The sequence below is a fragment of the Myotis daubentonii genome, chromosome 5 (genome assembly GCF_963259705.1).
Source record: "Myotis daubentonii chromosome 5, mMyoDau2.1, whole genome shotgun sequence".
Taxonomy (NCBI): Eukaryota; Metazoa; Chordata; class Mammalia; order Chiroptera; family Vespertilionidae; genus Myotis; species Myotis daubentonii.
The window spans coordinates 16,111,886-16,135,735 of NC_081844.1; the positions used below are offsets into that span (position 1 = coordinate 16,111,886).

The 23,850-nt window shown below is 42.1% G+C and overlaps 1 protein-coding gene across 2 annotated transcripts in view; it reads right to left on the minus strand.

Annotated features, from left to right (window-relative positions):
• The window catches only part of PIWIL2 (piwi like RNA-mediated gene silencing 2), a 73,811-nt gene that overhangs the window by 44,709 nt on the left and 5,252 nt on the right, over window positions 1–23,850 (minus strand). For both annotated transcript variants that reach the window (XM_059695137.1, XM_059695136.1), the window contains exons 6-15: window positions 21,864–21,981; window positions 21,431–21,555; window positions 20,543–20,623; window positions 19,888–20,001; window positions 7,294–7,482; window positions 6,623–6,707; window positions 5,863–5,952; window positions 4,119–4,259; window positions 2,744–2,857; window positions 1,578–1,766 (exon numbers count right to left, since the gene is read on the minus strand). In XM_059695137.1, coding sequence (XP_059551120.1) covers window positions 1,578–1,766; window positions 2,744–2,857; window positions 4,119–4,259; window positions 5,863–5,952; window positions 6,623–6,707; window positions 7,294–7,482; window positions 19,888–20,001; window positions 20,543–20,623; window positions 21,431–21,555; window positions 21,864–21,981 — 1,246 coding nt within the window. The remainder of the gene's footprint in view (window positions 1–1,577; window positions 1,767–2,743; window positions 2,858–4,118; window positions 4,260–5,862; window positions 5,953–6,622; window positions 6,708–7,293; window positions 7,483–19,887; window positions 20,002–20,542; window positions 20,624–21,430; window positions 21,556–21,863; window positions 21,982–23,850) is intronic.

Genomic DNA, 23,850 nt, shown 5'->3' on the forward strand with positions numbered 1-23,850 from the left:
ACTCTCTATCCCTCTCCCTTCCTCTCTGTAAAAAATCAATAAAATATATATTTTAAAAAAAAAGACTTCTCAGAGGATGCTCTAGCCACACATCACATCAAAGAACTTCCAAAGTCATGTAGAACACAGGCTGCACATAGGGAGCCTATGGGCTGAATCTAGCCAATAGATGTAGTTTTTCAGTCCTTATAATGATTTGTAAGTTTTCATGTTATTAACATTTAAACATAGGGAGATGCACACATATGCAAATCTACATTTTTGGCTTCTACTGAAAACAAATTAAAGATCAATTTGACAATGCTGGGCTTTTTTTTATCTGCAGTTATGGGGTTTACTCTTTTTGGTTCATTACAGTCCCCTCCTGGCCCTCTCCACTCATCTGTGTTACTCATCTGGCTCCAGTAGACATCTGAGTTTGTGACCTCTAACAAAGAGAATAATAAAACAGAATGCCATAAAGATTACAGAGAGACAGTAAGACCAATATGAGTTAAATTGGGTAAACACTATGAATGAAACGCAGATCCATGCTGCATGAAAGCTGTTGGCAATACACACTCAGGAAGAGAACACGAGAAGTTGTGAAATGAGGGAGTTGATGTACTAAACTGGGGTGGGTGTTTTGTTTTGTTTTTTGGTGTTTTTTTTTAAAGCAGAGCAGACTTTATCAACCACCAGGCCTGGGGGGAGGGAGGCCACAGCAGAGTACATAGGCATGGAAAGTCAGGAGGAAATTAATATAATTCTAGTATTAATCCCACAAGAATCGATCTTCAAGGACTAATTACTGCCAAAATCTTTCCTCTGCTTTTGTTTCCTCCTTGATATTCTTCCTGTTTTATGTACATACAGATAAGAACTGCAGGCCTGAACTACTGAGATGGGAGGACTATGACCTGCTCAGCTCCAGTGATCCTGATCCACTATCAGCATGGAGCTAATGGGCCATCTGCCAAGTTCATCACCAGAGCAATTTGGCTCTAGAGCCAGACCAGACTGGAACAGCTCAGTATTGAATCGTGCAAGATGGCACCTGGGCCAAGAAGTTGCTTTCTGAGCACGACATGTTCTATATAGATAACGAACTAAAGTTAAGTCAGCTACTCTGAGTCAATTATGTGATGAACAGAACACTAGAGTGAGTGAGAGTGCCAACATAAAATAAGAAAAGCAAAATTAACTGAAGGACATAAAAGCTATTTTCTCTTCTTTCTTTTTTTACTGATTTTCTTTTTCTTTTTCTTTTTTTTTTTTAAAGAAAAGGAGAGGGAGAGAAACATAGATGTGAAAGCAAAACATGGATCAGCTGCCTCCTGCATGCCCCCTACCAGGGGTCAAACCCGCACTCGAACCAGCAACCTTTTGGTGCACGGGACAACATCCAACCAACTGAGCCACACCAGTCAGGGCAAGACTATTTTCTTAGTTCAGTATTTCATGTGCAGATAAATAAGACACAGGTTTCTGAACAGCATCAACAGCTAATTGATAGCCCAGGTTATTTAAAATCAAGTATTCAAAGTGTTTTAGAACATTCATCCTATAAATCTACTCAAATTAAATTAATTTATTACCTCAGCTCTCAACATGGATTGAATGGTTCTAACATAGGTCTCTATTCGATCGTCCTTTAGTTCAACCCAGGCCGGAGGGCTCATGCGCATGCCAATGGGGCCAGCTACCTTCTCTAACATGTTAACCAGTTCTTGGGCCTGGTCCATTGCTCTCTTTGGGTAAAAGAGTGCCCAGAAATGCATGGGGACCTAGGAAGAACCACAAGCTACTTTTATTATTTCCCATAACTTGAACACTCCAGACTCATATCTCAAAAATGTTATTAGAAAATAAATTGCTTTTTACTCTCTCAGCTTGAGTCCTGCCTTACCTACTTCCTATTACTAACACAGATGTGTGTGATAAGTAAATTGGGGCACAGAATACTATAATATACAGCAATGAGAATTGTAGCTCTACAACCATACCTAATAATAGGGTAAAACTCACTAATACAAGGTTGAAGAAATAAAGCTGGAATACAAGAATGTTTACTGTATGATTTCAAACAGCTGAAACAAATCTATGTTGTGAGAAGCCAGGGTAGTGGCTATTCTTGGAGGGAGTAAGGTGAGAGGTGGATAGTAACTAGGAGCATGGATGGGTGCTTCAGGGCACTGGTAAAGTTGTGTTTCTTAACCCTTGGTGTGGATCATTCAGGCCTATTTAATTTGTGAAAATTCATCAGCTATACACTTGAAAGTGTAGTTTTTTTCTTTAAATATATTATATTTCAATGAAAAGTTTTAGAAACAGATGTGTATTTTTTGTGTGGCTATAAAGACCAAGTTAGCTGAAACATTTCAAAATAATTATATACCATTTTGTTCTTTGGTTATCTTAGTAGGAAACTTTTAATTCTGTTTATTTCACGAATGCAAACACCTTCCAGGAACCCCCAGGGAAAAAGAGGGGGAGGGAAGAAAGGAAGAGTGAGTGGTAGGCTGGCGCTATATGCAATTTATTTTCTTTTCCTAAATCCATGATAAAACAAAGGGCTTACCTCTAACAACTCATCTAACAAAATAGCTTACTCTCTTTGAAGGACACTGTTTAGTAGATAATTAAGAATGGGAATTCAGCTGAAACTTTCTCTCAAAAAGAGGACACTAAACCATTCCTCCTTCCTAATTTCCACCATTTTAGGAATACTGGTCTTCTCTTTACCACCCTGAAAATCACTCACAGTCAAGATGGGAAGGTCTCTGGTTATTTCCTTAATCCAGTTTACTTCCTGAGATGTGATAAATGAAGTATTTCTTAAGTTAATTCTTTCCATTGGCAGAACACGTCCTTCAATCTAAACAGAAAAGAAAGTACCTATGACATGAGCCATCTGCAAACACTATTTAGGAAAACACTAACATTATTCTCTCTGGGGTCTGGTCAGCTCCACAACATAAACTTGCCCGTTACAACTTCTGGAAATGGCAGAAAAATGAAACTGCTAGCAGTGGGAGTCCATGTCAATAAAAACCCTGGACATATGCAGGTAAAATTTTTACAGGCACTGCTCTTTAGTTACTGAAGTTTCCAACATGGTTTCCTAATAAAGGGATTAGAAAACATTATATTTTTAGAAGCAGAGAATGCATGTAAAACAACTATAATTTTAAAGTGAACAGGAGCATAATATTAAAAAATATATTTTAAGGGGAAAATTGAAAGTAGAAAATTAAAGGTAAAGCCCAGCCAGCATGGCTCAGTGGTTGAGTGACCTATGAACCAGAAGGTCACGGGTTCGATTCCCAGTCAGGGCACATGCCCAGGTTGCAGGCTTGATCCCTAGTGTGGGTCATGCAGGAGGCAGCCGATCAATGATTCTCTCTCATCATTGATGTTTCTATCTCTCTCTCCCTTTCTGAAATTAATAAAAATATATTTTAAAAAAAGAAAAATTAAAGGTAAAGTTTCTTAATAATGATGAACATAAACTACTATTCTACTTTATACAAAGAAAAAGCTGAAAGGAAAAGGCATAAACATAATGAAAGAACAAATTAAAGTGAAGAACCACAAATCAGTTTCACCTAAATATCCCTAAATAGGAAGATAACTAGGTTGATGATATATCAGTATGATGGACTATTTTGCAATCTTTAAAATCACTTTTTAACTACATGTAATATAATCCTGTTTTTGCAAAAAAATAAAGTGCAAGATACACGCCATAGAAAATTGAACGAGTCCACACTCAGTAGTGATTATCTCTAGGGAAGTGTAATTATGGGGGATTTTTACTTCATATAACCTTTACTGTTTACTCTTTTTTTAAGAATGTATTTTATCTATGATTAAAAAAAATTAATTTTTAACACAATGAATAATAATACTACTATTAGCAAGAGTGTAAAGAACCAGACTCATCTTATGCTTATGAAAGTAATTTGGACTGGAAAACTGAAAATTAGATAAAATTTAAGTCAATATTCCTTTGCTACCTAACTGACTAGAAATTAACAGCAAGAGCTCCAAAATAAAGATAAGATAGGAAGTTATCACTTAGTCTCACAAATTTCTGAAATCCTTGTTTTCCTACCCTGTCACATCTTCTGGGTTACCTTATGTACATCATCCTGCAGATAGAGTCCCCAACGTGTTAGTTCATTATTGGCTGTCTCATTTTTTGAAATTCTCTGTATCAAGCATTTCAAAGCTTTATGGTGCTGTTTGGGGCTCAGGTTGATCTGCTGGGTCAAATCCTAAATAAAATTAAAATGGATATAATTAGTTGTATTACTTTCTTCAATATGAGGTTAAATAAATCCCAATGAGTCTTAAATGTTTCCATAAGAAACCTGCTTCACATTGAAATCTGTAGAAATTTTCAAATATTTTTAAGGACTTTTTAATAAATACTCTCAGGAATGTCAATAAAGTATAAGATTAAATATTTAAATCATAAAAGAATTTTAAATGTTATTGTTTCTTTCTCCCTCATGGTATCTAAGTCTTATCTCTTTTTCAAACTTAAGATTCCTAAAAGATTCTATGAAACAGGAACAAAGGGGCTTGATTTTACCTATTTAACATTTGGGGGAATATGCTCTGTGCCAGGCACGCAGCTCACTCAACGTAACAAAATGAAAGACCAGCCCTTCAATGTCAACATTTTTGTTGTTGTTGTTAAGAGGTTAGTTCAGGGTAGTTGCTTTCTAAATATTTATTGTTGAATGAATATCTAACAAATGTGTATGAAGATTCTGAATCACATACGTGAGTTCTTTCTTTAGTCTTCTGAGACTAATAAATTATACAGCTGTTATTCCCTGGGAGGCAGTCAGGGTCAGTAAGTCTATGGAACTATATAGATAGCTTTGTGATTATAAAGTCATTAGGCAACTGGGAGTTGTAAGGAAGGAACCTTGACCCACATATTAAAAGCACAAGTATCAGAAGGTAAACAAAAAAGAAACTCCTACGTGAATTTAAGCATCACTTCAGATACTTTATGACAGTGGCTCTCAACCTTCTGGACCTTTAAATACAGTTCCTCATGTTGTGACCCAACCATAAAATTATTTTCATTGCTACTTCATCACTGTAATGTTGCTACTGTTATGAATTGTAATGTAAATATCTGATATGCAGGATGGTCTTAGGCGACCGCTGTGAAAGGGTCGTTCGACCGCCAAAGGGGTCGCGACCCATAGGTTGAGAACCGCTGCTTTATGATGTTACTAAAAATAGATGTGGCATCTGAGAAAAACAAGGTCCCAGGATAAGAGACATGGATTGGCAAAGGGAGGCAGCGGAGTATCTCAAGTGTGGGAAGCCCCAGGAGTCACAGAGTGTGGAGGTGAAGTACTCAGAGTCTAGACTCATCTTTGCTCCTATTTCCTATAGAAACTGAGCCTAAAACTTCCAGGATACTCCCAGGCCCCACAAGATAAACTTCTGTCCTTTTACCTCATCCTCTGACTTGCTGACTTTTTCCTACATTATCTCCTCCATCCCTTCAAATAAACTGAAGGTTTATAGAAATGTTTTTTAAAAATGTAGTGCTCCCAAAGAATTTCATTTATGATCAAATGACCAGTTTGTAGTCATCTATCTGCTTGGTAAGAGTGAATTATGTTTCCTTTTTATCTTATTTCTGGTCACTCTACTGTTCTGATAACCTTCAAAAGGAAGCTCTGATTGGCTTTTCCAGTGTGTGAGAAGGGAGATGGATGGATCATGTTTTACAGAGAGGAAAACTGAAGCTTGGAAGAATGAACCCGCCCAGGTAAAGATGCAAGCTTAGCACAGTTCTAGCTCAATCTGTCCTGAAAGGGTCTCCCACTCAAAGCAGGCCTTTCTCACCTTCATGGCCCTGAAGTCCTTCTTCATCCTCTCGGGGATCCCAGTCATGAAGGAAAGCTCAGGCAGCAGCAGGATCTCACCTTTCAGCAGCTGTGAGTAGAGGATGGAGAGGGAAAGTGAGGCAGGAAAAGAGGATCCTGTTCTCTGGCCTGTACAGGACATGCCATCCCCAGTGCTGGCCCTGCAGGGCTCTCACTGGCAAACGAAAGAATATAAAACCCTAAAGGGCAGTGAAACACTGTAAGTACTTTACCCTTTTACCTTCAGTCACAATACTCATAGCTGTTGTATTAGGTAAAGGGAAAAATATTGAAAGTGTCAAAAGGAGAGCAAGATCTAGAAAAAAAAAAATTTGACCCTCTTGAGCTTCCAGACAAGCCAAGACAACACATTCTATCAAGCTGGTGCCTCCACCTTATCTTAGCCTGTCAACCTTCAGCACTCACACTTAAAACAGAAGAGTCAGGTGTCAAGGCACTTTGCTCTGGCCCCAACCCTCTTAAAATGTCTAAAACTTTCCTAATGAATCCAGTGTTTTAATCTTCTTTTGCAACAAATTCTCCTGATTGCATAATCTAATTAGCTCATATGAATATTCAACTTCTCATGTAAATCTCAAATGCAAATCCTATGGAGGGGGCAAGAAGACACAGACAAAACTCTGCAACAGCTTTCCCCAAGCACACTGTAACCATTGCTACTTGGCTCCTAGGGCTGTGGAGAGGCCAAAAGCGGCTGCTGATGGACACGTCCCACTCACCATCCCTTGGTTATTCTGTCTCTCACTGGGCCTGTGGATCAACAGTGGCTGGTCCTCTTCCTTAATTGTAATCCCATAGTTTTTGCTACAGGACAAAAGCAGGAAAAAATTTCAGAAGCAGTATCACTACTCTTATAGCAACATAATCTGAATCTCTTAAAACCAGGACTGAGGTACAAATTTGCCTAATACCCTTGTCAAGGGCCCATTGGAAACTCATCATAGCGTATTTATATAACTGGAAAAAGCAGGTTCAAATTATTGTTGCAATTAAACAGAGGAGAAACAGGCTAATGGTCAAGGAAAGACTGTTTAAAACTGTATCAGGTTAAAGGGCTTAGGCAACTAGAAAGGCAAAATGATAGTCGAATGACTAATGACTTGCATTTAATCTCTCCAAGCAGACTTCTAACCAAACCAGCAAAGGAAATACAATCCAAACCCATGAGATTAATTTATGAAGTAATTTCCAAAAGTACTAAAAGGAATGAAAACTGTAAGGGTTGCCTATTCAGGTCGAGTCCCACAAAGGAGTTAATTCATTCTTATGCGCATTACCAATATAATTATTTTAAAAGTGTCCCACTGTATGCCACTATGGACCTCAATATCCTGCTACAGAATGGCAGACTATGTCCCCTGCCCAACCACGCCTGGTCTATTCTCTCTACCTGTAGTATTCCAAGAACGTGATCTCCTTCCCATCAGACATTGTGAAGCTATCTTTTGGAGTCTTATTCCAATCGACATCATCAATCCGATAGGTACGGTTGTTGTATCGGGTTATGACAATATTGCCAACCAGAAGCTTGGTGCACTCATCCTGGAAGTTTTCTTTGTTCTGCTGATACATGGCATGCCTTTGGAAAGAAACAAAAGACATTTGGATCACTTTTGTATACACAAAGCAATATGAAAGGGATTGGTGACACAAATAAGTACTTTAGAGGTACACTCACAGCTATATAGCACCAAAAGGCTCCAGTTGTCTCTTTAAAGAGATAGGAACTCAACTCTTTTCTTTTTAACATTACAAAAACAAATAAAAACAATCAACAAAAAATAGCGAAAGGATAAAAATCAATTAAAAAACAGCAACTACAAATGAATAAAACTCACTGTATTCTTAAAACAGGTGGGGAATGCCCAGCCTGCAGGCTGTATAAGGCCCAAGAAATCACTTGGTCAGGCCCTACCAAGGCATCAGGCTGATTTAATTAAATATTTGACCAAATTCAGCAGGCTAACTGTTAAGTTGATAGTTTTGTATGGCCCGTGAATGATATTATAAATATCCAAATGGCCCATGGCAAAAAAAAAAGGTTCCCCACCCCTGCCTTAAAATAAGATACTTAAGACATCAAAATAATCATTCTTATGTATCATCATTATTAGGGACAATAAAACATTTTTTTAAACTATATTTGTCCTTCTAGCTGAAGGAAGAAACTATAGTATCTGGTGAAGATGCTAAAGATGCAGAGATGAAAAGACTCACCATAAACACATGTACCCTTGCGGTAATCTCTCTAATGGTGCTGTAAGCAAGGCCACACAGGAAATTTGCAGAAAGCATGTCTGAATATGCCCAGGGAGTCAGGAGAGTTTACAGAGGCAGCTGATACCTGCAGGAGCAATGTGCTAGGCAGAACCACCAGGACAGAGGTGTGAGTGACACTCCAGGCAGAGGCAGTGGTGTGTAGAGGCAATCAGGGATCTGTGACAGGGGAGAGTGAGTAGGTGAAAGAGGGACAGAAGATGCTAAGTGTAGGTTACAGACAGGCAGGGTCCAAATATGAATTCTCTTGTAAGTCAAGGAGCAGAGAATGGACTTTTTACTGTGGGCCAGTGTCACCAGGGTGTGTATATTCCTCAGGAACACTAGTCCCTTGAGAGGTCATGAGGTTCCACAATCAAATAAGTTGAGTCCATTCTGCATCTTATAACCCCCTTTTTTTGAGAGTCACAATATATATTAACAGATCAGGTCGCTAAAGGAGAGAAACATATTTAGTTTCATTTACCTCCTATGAAAAAATCTTTTATTTTCTAGTTCATCAAAGGAAGTTGCAAAATTTGTACACAGAACCTCACATATGGAATTGGTACAACATTGTTAACTAGGCTGATAGATCTTATTCAGTGTTTGCCGTTTTGTTTTGCATACACTGATTTGTGTATATAGTCCTATGCAATTTTATCTCCTTTATACGTTTATGTAGCTACTACTACAATCAGTCAGGAAACTGTTCCATATCAACATAAAGCAACTATTTCATGTTACCCTATTACAGTCACATCCCTTCCCCTTCTCTGCCCCCTGGCACCCACAAACTGTTCTAACTGTTCTCTATCTCTATAGTTTTATCATTTTGAGAATGCTATATAATGAACATCATGCAACCTTTGGGACTGACATTGTTCACTACACATAATGACCATGAGGCCCACCCAGGATGTTGTAGCGATAGTTTATTTGTTTTGATTGCTAAGCTGTATTCCATTGTATGGAGGTACCAGAGTTTGTTTAACCATCACTTGTTGAAGGATGCTTTGCTTATTTCCATTTTTTGCTATTGCAAATAATGCTGCTATGAACATTTGTGTACCAGTTTTTGTGTGAATCTAAATTTTCATTTCTCTGGGGAAAATGCCAGTGTGTGTGACTCCATTAAGTACATGCTTCATATTATAAGAAACTGCCAAAAATATTCTCTGGAGTGGCAGAATCATTTTATATCCTACTCACAGTATACAAGGAGCACTTTCCCTTCCTCCTTACCAACGTTTGATATTTTCACTATATCTTTTTTTTTAAACAGAGAGGAAGGGGGAGGGATAGAGAGTTAGAAACATCAATCAGCTGCCTCTTGCACACCTCCGATTGGGGATGTGCCCACAACCAAGGTACATGCCCTTGACCGGAATCGAACCCGGAACCCTTCAGTCTGCAGGCCGACGCTCTATCCACTGAGCCCAACCGGTCAGGGCCACTATATCTTATTTTAGTTACTCTAATAGGTGTGCACAACTCGCATTTCCCTAATGGCTAATGATGTTAAACGTCTTTCACATACTTATTTACCTTCTAAATCATTCTTTGATAAAAATATCTTTAGCCCATTTTCTTAATAGATAGTTATTTTCTTTCATCTTTACTATGATTTTGCTGGTGTTACATGTTCATTATAAAATAAAAATAATATAAAATAAAAATAAAAACACAATCATAAAACATAGAAATTGAACCTAGTTTGTAATCCATTCTTCACAGAGAACTACTTTCCTTTCCTTAAATTGTGAATACTAGTAATTGGAAAAAGAAATGTATAATCATGTCAGATACACTGTTTTGCTCCTTTTTAAAATATTCGTACTGGAGAATATGTTTATTGATTTTTTTTTAGAAAGGAAAGGGGAAAGGGGCAGGGGAGAGAGAGAAACATCAGTGTGAGAAAAATCTATTGGTTGCTTCCAGTAAGCATCCTGACCAGGGATTGAACCCACAACCTACGTATATGCCTTGACCAGTACTCGAGCCCACCACCTTCTTTGGGGGTGTATGGGATGACACTCCAGCCAACTGAACCACCAGGCCAGGTTTGTTCTGTAACTTATTTTTTACTTAACAATATCCTTCGGATAGTCTTTCGTGTTAGTACAAATACATAAGGTTCTTAGAACAACTACTTTCAAATAAGTCATTTTTCATCCCAAAGAACTAAAATTTGCCAGTGTTGGTTTTGAGTTATGAAGACAATCTAGTACTGGAAAAACCTATGAATATACCAATGTAATAATGTCATAAAAAATTAAAATGAGCCGAAACCGGTTTGGCTCAGTGGATAGAGCGTCGGCTTGCGGACTGAAAGGTCCCAGGTTCGATTCTGGTCAAGGGCATGTACCTGGGTTGCGGGCACATCCCCAGTGGGAGATGTGCAGGAGGCAGCTGATCGATGTTTCTCTCTCATCGATGTTTCTAACTCTCTATCTCTCTCCCTTCCTCTCTGTAAAAAATCAATAAAATATATTTTAAAAAAATTAAAGTGAAAAAAAAAATTAAAAATGTAAATGTAGTAATGACGTTATAGTTACGTTTTTAAATGAAAGTTAGCGCTCAACCACTGAGCCACGCAGGCTGGGCAACAAATTAGAATTTAAAACTCAGAAAAATAAAACACAATCCTGTCTTGCTACAGTATATTATCTGAAATGTTTAGTTTTCAATCACAAACTATTAGATATACAAAGAAATGGGAAAGTGTAACCAATAATCATGGGGGGGGGGAGGAGTCAATAAAAACTTATCCTGAAGGGTTCAGATACTGAATTTCACACACAAAGAATTCAAAGCAGCAATTATAAATAAGTTCAAATAATTAAAGGAAAATATGATGACGAATCAACATATATGGAATCTTAATAAAGTCATAGAAACTAAAAAGCAAAACAAAACAAGTAGAAATTATAGAATTTGAAAGTACAACCAAAATGAAAAACTGGTACAATGAGCCTGCCAGCAGATTTGAAAATGGCAAAAATAATCACAGACATAAAGATAAATCAATAGAAGGTATCCAATCCACAAGAGAGAGAGAGAAAAAGACTAAAGACAAAGTAAGTCCTGTGAGACAATATGGAGAGGTTTATTGTTTTAGCTCTTACATTTAGGTTTGTGATCCATTTGAGTTAACTTTTATGAAAGATATAACAGTCTAGGTTCGTTTTGTTGTATATGAATGTCCAATGATCACAAAACTACTCCTTTCTTAGTGATTTACCGTGACACCTTTGTCATAAATATGTGGGTTCTTTCTTTCTCATATAATTTTAAGCTATAAATTTCCCTCTGACCACTGCATTAGCTATAGTCCCTGATTTTTTGGTATACTAGCTTTTGTTTCCTTTCAATTCAAGTTATTTTCTGATTTCCCTTGTGCTTTTTCTTTAGGTTATTTAGAGTGTGCTGTTTAACTTCCAAATATTTGGAGATTTCCTCTTTTTCTTTCTGGTTTCTAGTCTTATTCTAATGTGATTGGAGAACATATTCTGTATTACTGCATTTCTGACCTCCAGGAAGATAACTGCTCTTTTGTGGTTGGTTTCCAGTGGTTCTTAAGAACATAAAGGGCACAGGGGAAGACAGGTGGCAGAACCCCAAATCTGTAACAGTTGCAAGGGTACAAGGGAGGACTAAAACACAGAGCTCTACACCTGACAGTGGGGCCATCCACCCTATGCCCAAGTGCTTGAGCTCTGCAGGAGGACTAAGGATCAGGATGTCAAACACCCCAGGGTTCGTGTGTGTGACATAATGGGACGATGCCTGACATAGGACTTCTTACTATTTTGGAGAACGGGTGCTCAAAGCTTTATCTAATTTTATTTCGACAATCTAAGAAATATAATTGGGGAGGGGGGGGAGAAGATGACATTGACAAAATAAATAGCATTGGAATGTAGAATGAGGAGAATTTGAAGTTGCATTAGTAATAAAGTATATATATAATTATGTACTTAGAAAATGGAAATATAATATTCATATCCAAGATAAACAATTGTGCAGAAAACAAAAATAATCATAGTATATAATATAGTTCACACATTTATACATATATATATATAGCTTTTGCACAGTCACAATAAAATATGACTAAAACTTTTACAAAACTAAAAGTTTAAAAAAAAGTAAAACCAGCCGACCAGTGTGGTTCAGTGGTTGAGCATCAACCTATGAACCAGGAGGTCATGGTTTATTCCCAGTCAGGGCACGTGACTGGGTTGTGGGTTCGATCCCCAGTAGGGGGTGTGTAGGAGGCAGCAAATGAATGAAGTTTCTCTCTCATTGCTGTTTCTATCCCTCTCTCTTTCTCTCTCTCTCTCTAAAAATCTATAAAAACATATTAATAAAATTGTGAGAAAATATTTAAAAAAATAATTCTGAAAATAGAATTCCTTGACAAGTATTAAAACCTAATAAAGCTACAATAATTAAAACAGTATCACATTAGTTTTAACCACTGGATCAAAATGAAGTTTTCAGAAATAATCCCAAGTATTTTAGAATATGATAAAGGTTGTGATTTAAATCTAAAGAAAACATTTTTCAATAAATTGTCTAATAGTACCAAGACAATCATACTTGTCCTAATATCATACCAAGATAAATTCCAGGTTAACATTGGAAAACATAAAATAAGTAGACCTTTCTAAGAAGAAAAATGAAGGCAGAAAACAAAGATGTAGTGATTTTTAAAGACATCTACTTTTTATTTTTTGTTAATCCTTGCTAGAGGATATTTTTTCCATTGATTTTTTAAAAATATATTTTATTGATTTTTTTTACAGAGAGGAAGGGAGAGAGAGATAGTTAGAAACATCAATGAGAGAGAAACATTGATCAGCCGCCCCCTGCACACCCCCCACTGGGGATGTGCCTGCAACCAAGGCACACGCCCCTGACCAGAATCAAACCTGGGACCCCTGAGTCCGCAGACCAATGCTCTATCCACTGAGCCAAATCAGTTAGGGCTCCATTGATTTTTAGAGAGAGTGGAAGGGAAGAGATAGGGCAAGAGAGAGAGAGAGAGAGAGAGAGAGAGAGAGAGAGAGAGAGAGAGAGAGAGAATAGAGAGAAACATTGATGTGAGAGAGATACATCAATTGGTTGCCTCCTGCATGTGACTGGACCAGGGCCAAGGATCAAACCTACAACCCAGGTATACGCTCTTGACTGGGAATCAAACTCATGACCCTCCAGTGCACAGGCTTATGCTCTAACCATTTAGCCATGTCAGCCAGGGCAAGATATCTATTTTTTTTAGTATTCTTTTTTTATTGTTATTAATCCTCAATGAAGGATATTTTTTCCATTGATTTCAGGGAGAGCAGAAGGGAGGGGGAAGGGTAAAAGAGGAGAGACAGAGAGAAACATCAATGTGAGAGACCCACACCAATTGGTTGCCTCCCTCAGGAGCCCCAGCTGGGACAGGGAACCTGCAACCCACATACATGCCCTTGACTGAAATCGAACCTGGGAACCTTTCAGGGCGTGGCTCAACACTCTAACCACTGTGCATGCTGGCCAGAGCTTATTAGTATTCTTGAGCACTTTCTACATGCTAGGAATAAACTAGGGCTGGGTGTACTATGTGAGAGAAAGAGACAGAGACCCCAGTGGTTAAGAAGAGATAGAATAAATCATTACAAATTCACCCAAAAAAGTTTGAGCCATCCTCAACCTCTCTTTTATACCCCACATCAGTCAGGAAATTGACTGAGCGCTACTTTCAAAATATATCCAAAAGCAAACCACTTCTCAGCACCTCCACTGGGTTACAATAGCCTCCTGGTTGGTCTCCCCACTTCTTCCCCATCCTACTAGTTTATTGTCCTTACACTCAATCACACCATGTCACTGCTTGGCCTGTATTTCACTCCAGGTAAAAGCTAAAATCTTTACATTAGCCTTACAGAGCTCTCTGTCGTCACTCCTCCATCTGCTCCCTCCTTCCATTATTCTGACCACGCTCTAGTCTAGCCCTTGGCTTCCCTCCCTCTTCTGGAAGGAGCCAGGCATATTTCTGTTTTAAGGCCTTTACCCCAGCTGTCCCTCTGCCAAAATTCCCTTCACCCATATATTCACCCAGCTAACTCTCTTATCTCCTGCAAGAGTTGGCTCAAACGAGCTTGACTACTCTACTAAAAATTACAGCGCTCCACTCCCTCCCCACCCCGGCCTCTGGTACTCCTCATCTATCTCACCCTGTGTCCTACCTGTTCTTTCTTCAGTGGCTCTCATCACTTCTAGTATACTATGCAACTTACTTATCATGCTTATTATTTATTTATCTAAGATGACTACAAGATAACTTCCATGGGGAAAGGATCTTTCTGTTTTGTTAACTGATATATCCCAAGACTCTGGTACACAACTGAAGCTGAGTAAAGGAATGAATAAGTTTATCAGATAAAGCAGAGATTTATAAACCTAATAACACCCAGTAGTTGTACACAGCTGGTGGGAAAATAAACTGAATGAATAAAACTTCTAGAGGGTAATTTGTCAACATATACCTAAATATCTTGTTATATTAACACATTTCGTACCGCTCAGGAGTTTTCTCGTGTTTCGCGCGCCATCTGTTAAGGACCGCTCACGAGTGTTCTCGTTTTTCACGCCCATGGAAAAAGGAGCGAATCTAGATACTTATGTAAATTTTGTTTGGTCCCTCTTCATAGAGGAAAATGTTTTACGCAGTACCATACGTTAAAAAAGTACTAGGAACTTTGTTTAATTGTTTTTGTAAATAAAAATGTTATAATTATTGAAAAACAACACCTAAAGTGCATTATGATTATTTAAATAACGTGCAGTTTGCCCAAAAACGTGTGGTCCCTGGCATATGTCTTAGAGATTTCTATGCGGTACGCAATGTGTTAAATAGTAGTGGCCCAGTGCATGAAATTCATGCATGGTCCCCTCAGCCCAGCCTGCACCCTCTCGCAAACTGGGACCCCTTGGGGGATGGATGTCTGACTGCCTGCCTGCCTGATCTCCCCTAACCACTCACCTGCCTGCCTGATCGCCCCAACCACTCACCTGCCAGCCTGATCGCCCCTAAACACTCTGCCTGCCTGCCTGCCTGCCCGTCCCTAACTGCTCACCTGCCTACCTGCCTGATCACCCCTAACCACTCACCTGCCTGCCTGATCACGCCTTCTTGCCTGCCTGTCTGATCATCCCTAACCACTGTGCATGCCTGCCTGATCACCCCTAACTGCCTCTGCCTCGGGACCAGCCACCGCAGCTTCGTCCAGAAGGATGTCTGGAATGATGTCTGGAAGGTCGTTTGGCTGTCTGGTCTAATTAGCATATTATGCTCTTATTATTATAGATTAATTTGAAGTCTTTGAAAAGTTCAGCCTTTTCATGAACTAATTCCATTTCTAAGTATACAGTCTAAAAAATGAATCACAGATGCACTTCATGTAGCCATTACAAATTATACACATACTAGGGGCCCGGTGCACGAAATTCGTGCACTGGGTGTGTGTGTGGGGGGGGAGTGTCCCTCAGCCCAGCCTGCCCCCTCTCACATACTGGGAGCCCTCAGGCGTTGACCCCATCACCCTCCAATCTGACAGAGGCGTCCGGCCTGGGCAGGGGACCCTCATTTCCCTCCATCACTGGTTCTGCCCCCAGCCCAGGCCTGATGCCTCTGGCCCAGGCGTCAGGCCTGGGCAGGGGACCCCCAGACCCCTCCGATTGCTGGCTCTGCCCCTTGCCCAGGCCTGATGCCTCGGCCAGAGGCGTAGACCCCCATCACCCTCCGATCGCCTGATCGGCCCCTTGCCCAGGCCTGACGCCTCCGCCAAAGGTGTCAGGCTTGGACAGGGGACCCCCATTTCCCCCCGATCACTGGCTCTGGCCCCCGCCCAGGCCTGAGGCGTCTGGCCCAGGAATCATGCCTGGGCAGGGGACCCCCATCTCCCTCTGATCGCTTGCTCCACCCCCCGCCCAAGCCTGACGCCTCTGACCCAGGCTTCAGGCCTGGGCAAGGGGACCATCATATCCCCCCAATCCCCGGCTCAGCCCCCCGCCCAGGCCTGATGCCTCGGCCAGAGGAGTTGACCCTCATCACCCTCCGATCACCAATCACCGGATCGGCCCCTTGACCAGGCCTGAGGCCTCCGGCAGAGGTGTCAGGCCTGGGCAGGGGACCCCCAGCTCCCCGCGGTTGCAGGCTCCACCCCTGCCCAGGCCTAACGCCTCTGGCTGAGGCGTCCGGCCCGGGCAGCGGGGACCCGCAGCTGCAGCAGCCCCGCGATCGTGGGCTCTGCTTTAGGCCCAGGCAAGGGACCCCTAGCTCCCGGGACTGCCAGCTTCGACCATGCCCAGCTCCCATCGCTGGCTCCACCCCTACTTCCTGCTATCACTGGCCAGGGCGGAAAGGCACCTGATTCTCCAATAATGGCTGGGGGGCAGGGCAAAGGCGGCCCCAGGGTCGCCTTTGCCCTGCCCCCAGCTCTTAGCTCCCCCCTGGGTTTCTGATCACTGTCAGTGGCAGGGGGCTTCTTCCTGCTTTCCCTTTCGCCTCCCTGCATTGTGCCTACATATGCAAATTAACCACCATCTTGTTGGCAGTTAACTGCCAATCTTAGCTGGCAGTTAATTTGCATATAGCCCTGATTAGCCAATGAAAAAGGTAGCGTCGTACGCCAATTACCATTTTTCTCTTTTATTAGTGTAGATATACTTACTACTGTACATATTTGCTATAGTAACACACTTAAACAACAACTTAGGGTGTATTAAACCAAATCTTCTTAACCAGAGACTTAAATACAATTCCCCCTCTATCTTGGCAGGACTTATGGGATAGCACACTTCCATTCAACATTCTACATTAGCTCTACAATTTAAAACCCAATCAGAACAATGGCTATTACGAATTTCTAGAGGCCCGGTGCACAAAAATTTGTGCACTGGGGGGGGGGGTCCCTTAGCCCAGCCTGTGCCCTCTCGCAGTCTGTGACCCCTTGGGGGATGTCCACTTGCTGGCTTAGGCCCACTCCCTGGGGGTATCAGGCCTAAGCTGGCAATCAGACATCCCTCTGGCAGCCCGGGAGCCCTCAGAGGATGTCCACTTGCCAGCGGGGAGCAAGCCTAAGCTGCAGTCGGACATCCTTAGCGCTGCTGAGGTGTAAGAGGCTCCCGCCACCACCACTGTACTGGCAGCCATCAGCCTGGCTTGTGGCTGAGCAGAACTCCCCCTGTGGGAGCACACTGACCACCAGGGGGCAGCTCCTGCATTGAGCGTCTGCCCCCTGGTGGTCAGTGTGTGTCATAGTGACCAGTCATTCCCAGTCGTTCTGCTGATAGGGTCAATTGCATATTACCCTTTTATTATATAGGATAGAGGCCTGGTGCATGGGTGGGAACCGGCTGGTTTGCCCTGAAGGGTGTCCCGGATCAGGATGGGGGTCCCCGCTGGGGTGCCTGGCCAGCCTGGGTGAGGGGCTGATGGGTGTTTGCAAGTTGGCCACAGCCCCTTCAGGGTAGGGGGTCCCCACTGGGGTGCCTGGCCTGCCTGGGTGAGGGGCTGATGGCTGTTTGCAGGCTGGCCAAACCCCCCAGTGGGGACGCTCACCCCATGAGGGTGTGGCCATCCTGTGTGAGGGGCTGATGGCTGTTTGCAGGCTGGCCACAGCCCCCAGCCACCCAAGCTCCCAGTGGAGGCTGGCTGGAAGCAGGTATCTGGGATTTATTTGTCTTCTATAATTGAAACTTTGTTGCCTTGAGTGGAGCCCACAGCCAGGCAGGGAAGGCAGGAAGCTTGGCTTCCTCCATCACCGGGGCAACCAAGCCTCCTGCTTGCTCCAGCTCCGTGGCTGCCAGCTGCCATCTTGGTTGGGTTAATTTGCATATACTCACTCTGATTGGCTGGTGGGCGTGGCTTGTGAGTGTAGTGAAGGTATGGTCAATTTGCATGTTTCTCTTTTATTAGATAAGACTAGAGGCCCGGTGCACAAAAATTTGTGCACTGGGGGGGGGGAGGTCCCTCAGCCCGGCCTGTGCCCTCTCGCAGTCTGGGCACCCTCGGGACATAACGACCTGCTGGCTTAGGCCTGCTCCCGGGTGGCAGAGGGCAGGCCCAATCCCTAGGTGCAGCCCCTGGTCGGGATCAGAGCAGGGCCGATTGGGGAGTTGGGGCGCCGCCCCCTGTCATGCACAGAGCAGGGTGGATTGGGAGGTTGCGATGCCACCCTCAGTCACGCTCAGGGTAGGACCGATTGGGGGGTTGGGGCACCGTCCCGTCACACTCAAGGCAGGGTTGATGGGGAGGTTGCGGCGCCACCCCGTCACACACAGAGCAGGGCCCATCAAGGGGTTGGGGCTCCGTACCCTGTCATGCACAGAGCAGGGCCAATCAGGGGGTTGGGGCGCTGCCCCCTGTCACGCACAGAGCAGGGCCAATCAGGGGGGTTGGGGCTCCGTACCCTGTCACGCACAGAGCAGGGACGATCATGGGGTTGAGGAGCTCCCCCGACACTCACAGAGTAGGGCCGATAGGAGAGTTGGGGCACTGCCCCCTGTCACACACAGAGCAGGGTCAATCAAGGGGTTGGGGCGCTGCCCTCTATCACCCACAGAGCAGGGCCGATCAGGGGGTTGGGGCACTGCCACTATCACACTCAGGGCAGGGCTGATGGGGAGGTTATGGCTCTACCCCATCACACACAGAGCAAGGCCCGTGGGGTGGGGGGGTTGGGGCGCCACACCCTGTCACACACAGAGACGCAGGGTGATCAGGGGGTTGGGGAACTCCCCCCTATCAGGCACAGAGCAGGGCTGATCAGGGGTTTGGGGCGCCTTCCCCTGTCAGGAACAGAGCAGGGCCGATAGGCAGGTTGTGGCCCTGCCCCCGTCACACACAGAGCTGCAGGGCGATCAGGGGGTTTGGGCGCTGCCCCCTGTCACGCTGATCCTGGTGCCGGGAGGCCTCGCGGCTCCGCTGATCCCGGTCCTGGGAGGCATATTACCCTTTTACTATATAGAATAGAGGCCTGGTGCACGGGTGGGGGCCGGCTGGTTTGCCCTGAAGGGTGTCCTGGATCAGGGTGGGGGTCCCCACTGGGGTGCCTGGCCAGCCTGGATGAGGAGATGATGGCTGTTTGCAGCTGGTCACACCCCCTTCAGGGTGGGGGTCCCCACTGGGGTGCCTGGCCAGTCTGGGTGAGGGGCTGAGGGCTGTTTTTAGGCTGGGACTGAAGCTCCCAACTGCTCCTTTTTTTAAAAATTTTTTTTTATTCTGGGCCAGCTTTAGCTCTGAGGCTCCAGCTCTTAGGCCTCCGCCCCTGAAAGCAGGTATCTGGTTTGTTTGTGTTCTACAATCGAAACTCTGTATCAACTCCAGGTCTGAGATCCCGGCTAGCTGAAAGCTGGTTTCTGGCGTTTTGTTTAGCTTCTATTTTTGTTACTGTTTCAAACTGCCAGCTCAGAGGCCTGCAGCGGCAGGCGGGGAACTTTGGAGTCCTCCGTCACTGAAGCAAGCAAGCCTCATGTTAGTTTCAAGCTGCCTGGCTGTCGGCCACCATCTTGGCTGTCAGTTAATTTGCATATCTCGCTGATTAGCCAATGGGAAGGGTAGCGGTCGTACGCCAATTACCATGTTTCTCTTTTATTAGTGTAGATTACCAGCTATTCCTGAGCTTTTCAGAAAACTGTTAGCTTGTTAAAGGTGGATCCCACCATCACTCACATGACGTCCAGCACAGAGTCATTGCGAATGACCTTATGGGAGACATCAGCTAGCAGGAAGAGACCACCATCTGTCCTCCGGATGCTAGCTGCATAGCCTGGCCAGATCTGCAATCTGAAGAGATAGATGAGCTTTACCCCAGGATTTAAAAGAAGCACAGACACTTCCATGCCCCCATCTGAGACAATATTTGGACACTGTCCTTCCCCAGTAACAATGAGAAAGCACCAGGAAACAAATTCAATTAAATCAACATCACTGTGAACTTACTAAAATACTAAACTATAGAGGAGATTTAACTGGTAAATTGTATTCACTATCATAAAATACTGAGATTTTTGTCTTTAATATGGTGATTTCAATGAAAAATTTCTTTCCAGCCCTGACCGGTTTGGCTCAGTGAATAGAGCGTTGGCCTGCAGACTGAAGGGTCCCAGGTTCAATTCTGGTCAAGGGCATGTACCTTGGTTGCGGGCACATCCCCAGTAGGGAGTGTGCAGGAGGCAGCTGATCGATGTTTCTCTCTCATCGATGTTTCTGACTATCTATCCCTTTCCCTTCCTCTCTGTAAAAAATCAATAAAATATATTTTTAAAAGAAAAGAAAAATTTCTTTCCAGACATTTACAAGTGAGGAAGAGGAAAACACCACCAACCTGTGTTGCTGCAGTACCATAGCACTCGTCGGGTCATAGAAGTTTCTCCCCACAAGCTTCATATCTAAAAGTTTCATTACCCTGAAATAAAGAGCAAGAATGGGTTTTCTAGTAGAATAATCCAAAAAACTAAGCTCCATTATTTTTAGCTACATTTCCTTTGGAAGCCTAAAGGGTCCGAAATGTTGGTGTCCTTTGTACAATATAGCTTTTATCATGAGAACACTCTTGACAAAAGAATGAGAAAAATTACCATGGCATTTATCTTGGGGTATATGTAACTGACTATAGCTTTTCCTAGTTACTAGGTAACCAAAAATTGAGTTGACTTTCCAGGCTCAATTTATATTATTAACTAAAAAGCATGCAAGAGAGTCAGTTTCTAAATTTGTGACTATCAGTCTGGCAAAGAAAGTTATGTTTGTTCCTGGCAGTTCAGCTTACTAGATAGAAATTAGATTCCATGTTTCATTAAAAAAGAGGTGGTTTGGAAATAACATTATGAAAATTAGAGAGTGTTAAAGTTTAAAAATTATGAGCTGTCTACATCCAAAAATTCAAGGGACTGGGGAAAAAATTATTCCAGCAAAAATCTTTACCACTACCTCTCCAAGTAGCCCCATCACTAATACCATTAAATATGCACTTTAAACACCCATTTTTAAAGTTCCTGAGCCCATCCCACATCCAATTAACTCAAACCTACTTTCACATACCCAAATCTGATAAATCACTAGAGATAACTTCTGAGTAACTTAGCCTCAGTATCATTCAACTCATCTACTGGTATATACACTTGTAGTGTAGTAGCATCTAAGCTTCTTGAAGAGCACTGTTACAAATACAAGACTGAAGTTAAGGAAAGTAAAACGGCAGCTGTTTTCTCACCGACGGAAAACAACATTGTAGAAGGGAATGCACAAGTCAGAGCAGGGCTCCAGGATCTTGGTCAACTGAATCTTAATGCTGATCTCCGCACCATCGGTTTTCCTTTGACTTTTTAACTCGAGAACCTAATGAATAAACAAATGCAAGTAAAAAGTAATGACAAAAAGAGCAAGCCCTAACCTAACCCAGAAAACACTAAAATATCTTTTCTTAAAATATGAACTCTTTGTCACTGAAATCAAAAGCTTCCTCCAACCACTCCTCTTATGTAAGAGACTTCTTGAAGAACATAAATGTAAAAGTTTCTCAGTTTGTCATTTCTTTGTTACAGAGAAGTTTAACTCCCCTCTAAGAATAGGAAAGTACAACTCAAATATTCAGGAAGTTTATCATTTGCCACCATTCAAAGCACCAGAACACTCTCAGGTCTCACTTGTTGAAGCTTAACAGGTAAATAGAGAATGGATCCATCAAAAGCAGTGATGTTTCCAGTGACAGCTTGATGGTCCTTCAACATGCCAAACTTCATGCTTTTGCACTCCACGTTGGGGCTACAAAATAATAAAGAGGATTTTATTTTAATTTGATTAAAACAGATGTGTGACTACTGCTCCATCTAGTGGTCATATTAAAATTTCAAATACTATATGTGACTAAAAAAGAACTTTGACCCAAGGATACTTGCTCACAAAAAATAAAAACCCCTAATTCCACCCACCAGAGACAAATGTCTTAGCATAGGATATAATCTTAGTATACATTCTTCCAGAGTTTAGACCACAGAGTCAAAAAACTTACTGTGTAAAGGGTCAGATAGTAAATATTTTAGGCTTTACCAGCCATATGGTCTCTGCTACAACTACTCAACTCTGCCAATATAGCAAAAAAGCTCTATAAACCAGTAAGTATGGCTACATTCCAGCAAAACTTTATTATGGAATTTTACTCTAACCTTTTTTCACTCACGGAAATTTCAACTTTTTATTGACTCATTACCACAAATATTAGTTAGAAAAACTCTAGTAGCTACTTTGTACCATGATTACCCCATTACCTTACAATAATACAAAACCTTGTTCTATAAACGCGAAGTTTAAACAAATCCAAGGCTTGAAAGAGTCAAGCATATTCAAGAACATGAATAAAGATTAAAAGTGGTAATCCAATATAGTTGTTCCCAAAACCAAATACTCACATGCTAACATTATATTTCAAAATGCTTCTTTAAAAAAGTCATATACATGCATTTATATGAATATAATATTCAAAGATGTCATTCTAGACTCCCGGTAGTACAAGGAAGATACAGTACGATCAGTCCACTGTAACACATCCGCTCAGTATTCTCTCAGTGGCCTGGCATCCTCTTCACATTGTAACCTCAAAGGTCCAGATCTACAATCTCTAAATGTATAGAATCCATGTCTTCTCCTGGTCAATGCAGAGACCTGTAAAGACTCTTATACTCTTTTCTGTTTCATTAACACTTGTCAACCCATTTCCAGATAAAAGGTTCTTCTCTCTTGTTAATGCTCAACTCCTTCCCTTACTTCCAGAACAGGCCCATTCCCATTCCCTCCCGCTCCCCAACGATCAATTTTACCCTCTTTTCTAGATACTTCTCTTCCCCTGTCATATGTGCTCAGCTCTGCTTTCTTATCTCTGAGAAATCTGAAAAGCAATCCTGCTACCCTCTTTAATTATCATTCAATTTCCCATTCCTCTACAAACCTTTAAAATAATGGCCAATTTACTGGCTATTCCTATGCTCTCCTTTGTTGTTGTTCTTTTCTTTTCTTTTTTAGTGTATTTTGTTGATTTTTACAGAGAGGAAGGCAGAGGGATAGAGACTTAGAAACATCGATGAGAGAGAAACATCCATCAGCTGCCTCCTGCATACTCCCTACTGGGGATGTGCCCACAACCAAGGTACATGCCCTTGACCGCAATCGAACCTGGGACCCTTCAGTCCACAGGCCAACGCTCTATCCACTGAGCCAAACCGGTTAGGGCTCTCCTTTGTTCTTTTAGTCTAGTTTTTTCTTTATAACTTTAACAAAGGGCTAGAAGATTACCAAGGGTGCTCTTAGAAGCAAATTTAATAACTTTTTTTCTGTAGCCAAAGTCAACTACCTGTTCTCCATTCAAATGGCCCTTCGTTTGGTCTTTATAACCTGTCTTCAGGGTATTTTTCCCTAACTTCCTTGCTTCTCTTTCACTCCACTTCTTCCTCTTGTACCAATTAGTAATTGTCCTTCAAAAATCAGTCTTCCATCTTCCTAGTTTCTCCACAGATATTCCAAAACGCTCATTTTCACAATTCCAGCTAATAACCTCCAGCTAATATGAATTTTTAATTTTAAAAAAGTACGTTCAGTCTAAAGTTACTGATATAACATTAAAGTTATTTTTTCTGATTT